The sequence below is a fragment of the Saprolegnia diclina genome (genome assembly GCF_000281045.1).
Source record: "Saprolegnia diclina VS20 unplaced genomic scaffold supercont1.55, whole genome shotgun sequence".
Taxonomy (NCBI): Eukaryota; Oomycota; class Saprolegniomycetes; order Saprolegniales; family Saprolegniaceae; genus Saprolegnia; species Saprolegnia diclina.
In genome coordinates this window covers 16548-19810 of record NW_008246122.1, presented here as the reverse complement: position 1 = coordinate 19810, position 3263 = coordinate 16548, and the positions used below count along the sequence as shown (strand labels likewise).

Sequence of the window (3263 nt, the reverse complement as noted above, 5' to 3'; positions counted from 1 at the left end):
TTTTGCCTCCTCTCGCCGGAGACGACCCGCGCGCGCATGGCCAACCTAGCGCAAGCCAAGGTGAGCCTGCAGAAAAAACTCAACCGAGCGGAGGCTCGACTGCTCGAGTACCTCAAGCCCACAGAAGACATCTGCGCGGACGATCCCGTGGCCAATACCATCTACTCCGGCGTTGACGATCTCTTTGCCGCTGGGCAGCTTGAAGAGAAGGCCGGCGAGCTCATGGACTCGATCTTCGACCTGTACATCAAGAAGAAGACGATGAAGCCCGAGGTCGAGAAGGCAGCCCGAGAAGAGTACAAGGCAACGTCGGCGACGTTCACAAAGCACGTCGTCGAGCAGGTCAAGCAGCAAGCGCTCGTATTCAAAGGCGACGCCAAGCAAGTACGCTACAGCCGGGACGTGCTGCGCCTTGCACTGTCGCTCACCCCAAAAGCGCGGTCGGATCTCAGAGCCAGCGGTCTCATTCAAATTCCCTCCAACGCGACATTGGCTCGTTACCGCAAGGCGCACAGTGTCAAGTCTGGCAGTTGTCGTGTGATGTACACGCGCGCCAACGAAGCGTACGCCGCGTACCAGGAAAAGCGAGACCCAAATTTCGACCGCAGCAAGCCCGTGGCCGTCTCGCTCATGCACGACGAGTGCAAGCTGACAGCGTCCAACATTTACATCAACACGAAGGACAACTCGATTGTGGGCTTTGTTGACGATGAGGTCGGCGACCTCGAGTCGCTGGCCGATATTTTTTTCGAGGAGACGCCGGTCAAGAAGGACCCCGAGGTCGCCCAAGTGGTCAACCAGTGGAAGATGCGCAGCGTTTACTCCAACTTCACGTACCTTGTGGAGTTCTTTGTCAGCTCCAAGGAGTTCAACGCGCAAGAGTTTCTCGCGCAGTTCATGCACGTCCTCCTCGGTGCCGAGCAGGCTCGTTTTGAGATCATCTGGATTGTCTCGGACTCGGGATCCGCCAACATGGCGCTTTTCAAACACTTGAGCTCGCTCGGCCACAAAGCCGCACCCCAAGCTGCTGCATTGCGTGCTCGAAAGCCCAAACCCGCAGAACCAAACGACGAGTCGTGGCTGGACGAGCAATTCGTCTCATTCGGCCATCCGCTCGATCCCGACCGCAAGATCTTTCTTTGCCCGTGCTGGACGCACTTGTTCAAGAGCTTGCGCAACCTCTTGGAGAACAAGAAGAGACACCTTGTCAACACGTCCGAGATCACTTGGGGCGTACTCGTGGATGCGCTGGCGCGAGACGATGACCGCCGGGCCAAGGGTCTTGTCGGTGACACAAGACTCATCAAGGATGCGGTGCAACCTGACGGATGGAGCAAGATGGACGTGTCGTTGGCAAAGCGGGTGTTCGACATCAAGACCATCACGGAGATCATATGCTACGCCAAGGGTGTCATCGAGAGTGGTCCCTCGTCCCCCAAGATCGTTTTTTGCGACGAAGCCTCTTTGGCGAGCCCCGGAAGCCGCCTTGCGTCGACCAACTGCGGCCCAAAACCGTGGGACACTACGATCGGTCGGGTCTTGCGTAATGTGCGCATCCTGCTTCAGTACGACTGGCCATCGGACGCTCGCGACCCTCGCCCAACCTTGGAGCTCATGGCCGTCATACACGAGCTCACATCTGCTTTTATGCTCGACACGACCCAACGCATCCATGCCGAGAACGTCGAAGCAGTGTCGCAGTTCTTCCAGCATCGCCTTGCATACTTCCACGAGTGGAAGAAACTTGTCGACGAGCGCAATCTGGCGGGCGATCCAACGTGGGACAAGCAATTCATGTCGAAGATCACGTACTTGAACTTGCGCCTGGCATGTCGAGCACCGGTGGCCATTGTCGAGTACCTCGTTGCGCGCGGTGGCCCTCACGGCTACTCACCCGTGACAGACTTCAACCAGAGCTCCATCGAGGCTTCATTTTCGGGTCTGCGGCGTCTGTACCCGAGCGACCTCACGATAGCAAACTACTCTCGGGGCGTCGCTGCATCCAGTCTCGCCAAGATCGACAGCTTGTACGGCAACAAGATGTACTCTGCGTCGGACATGGCCGAGGAGACAACTGGCGATTTCGTGTACAAGCCGTATGAAGTTCAAAAGAAGGAAGACGACGAGTTTGTCCAGAAGATGCTCAAAGCCAGTAAGGCCCCGCGTCAACCCGTGCTGGAGTGCCCATCCTTCGAAGTCGTCCTCGCCAACGTCGGCGAACGCCACTTTGCAGACATGGCGCGGCAATTCATTGTGCGCGAAGCCCGCCCGTCCCTCATGAGCTCGCAGCGCACGCAGTCGAAGTGGCGAGAGTACCTACTTTCCTCGCGCCAGATGCCCAGCGCTGCGTGGTTCGAGGACGTGATGAGCTTGACAACCGAGGAGCTCGAAGCGTGGGACAAGACGCTGCTCGCCGTGGTTCAAATGGCATTCGGTGCCCTTGCTTCGTACGTCGATGCTGCCCTCAAGACCGCTCCGTCGCGTACACTGCTATCACTGGATGCATATGTGCTCGAGCTCTACCCCGGCTACTCGACCAAACTCGGAGCCGCCTTTGCTCTCGCCCCTGAAAAGGTTTGGGGCACTCCCGTGGTCCAAACGATTGTTCTCGACTGCGTCGTTCGGCGCATGCGCGAATGGGTGAGCGCACGCATTCCTTGGTCCTCAGTGCCGAGCGAGCCGGACCCAATATCGACGAGAATTTGCGGCTCGTTCACGGATTTGTCGGCTTCGCGCTCAGAAGTGCTCTCAACCGACGATCAGAAGAGGTGGGGTCACTCCAACACCGCTGCTTGCTCGAAATGCGCGTGCTCGCGCACGACATCAAGGACAAGACGTATATGTCGAGCTACATCGGCACTCTCAACGAAGGCGGCTTAGCATTCCTCAACCCCGAGCTCATTGACTGGGCCACAGCTTTGATCCAGCTCGCGAGAGAGAGGTTGACCGTCGCAGACGGAAACGACACTCTACGTCTCGCGAAAGAGCATGTGCGAGGCAGCGAGGACCTGCGCAGCAAGTTCAATGCAGCGTGGAGTCGTCTTTTTGAGCCCAGCTCCAACCTCGACGTCAATGGAGTGTGTGATACGCTCGCTCCATTAACGCCAGGCATCGCGCAGCGCGATGCCCTTTGCCAAGAGCTCGGCCGCCGGGCCGGTCACGGTGTGCGCGATGCGCTCCGTGAAGACCTCGAGCGCACTGTGACAACCACTCTCGTTACTACCTTCTTGAAGCAGTACAAGGACGGCAAGCTTGGCCGACGG

At 58.2% G+C, this 3263-nt stretch overlaps 1 protein-coding gene across 1 annotated transcript; it reads left to right on the top strand.

Annotated features, from left to right (window-relative positions):
- Positions 1 to 36: 36 nt before the first annotated feature.
- Positions 37 to 3204, top strand: SDRG_13022 (hypothetical protein; the record flags this gene model as incomplete). The annotated part of the gene is made up of 4 exons (XM_008619106.1): positions 37 to 2640; positions 2700 to 2941; positions 3002 to 3068; positions 3109 to 3204. The coding sequence occupies 4 exons, from the start codon at positions 37 to 39 to the stop codon at positions 3202 to 3204; spliced, it is 3009 nt and encodes a 1002-aa protein (XP_008617328.1).
- Between the last annotated feature and the right edge of the window lie 59 nt (positions 3205 to 3263).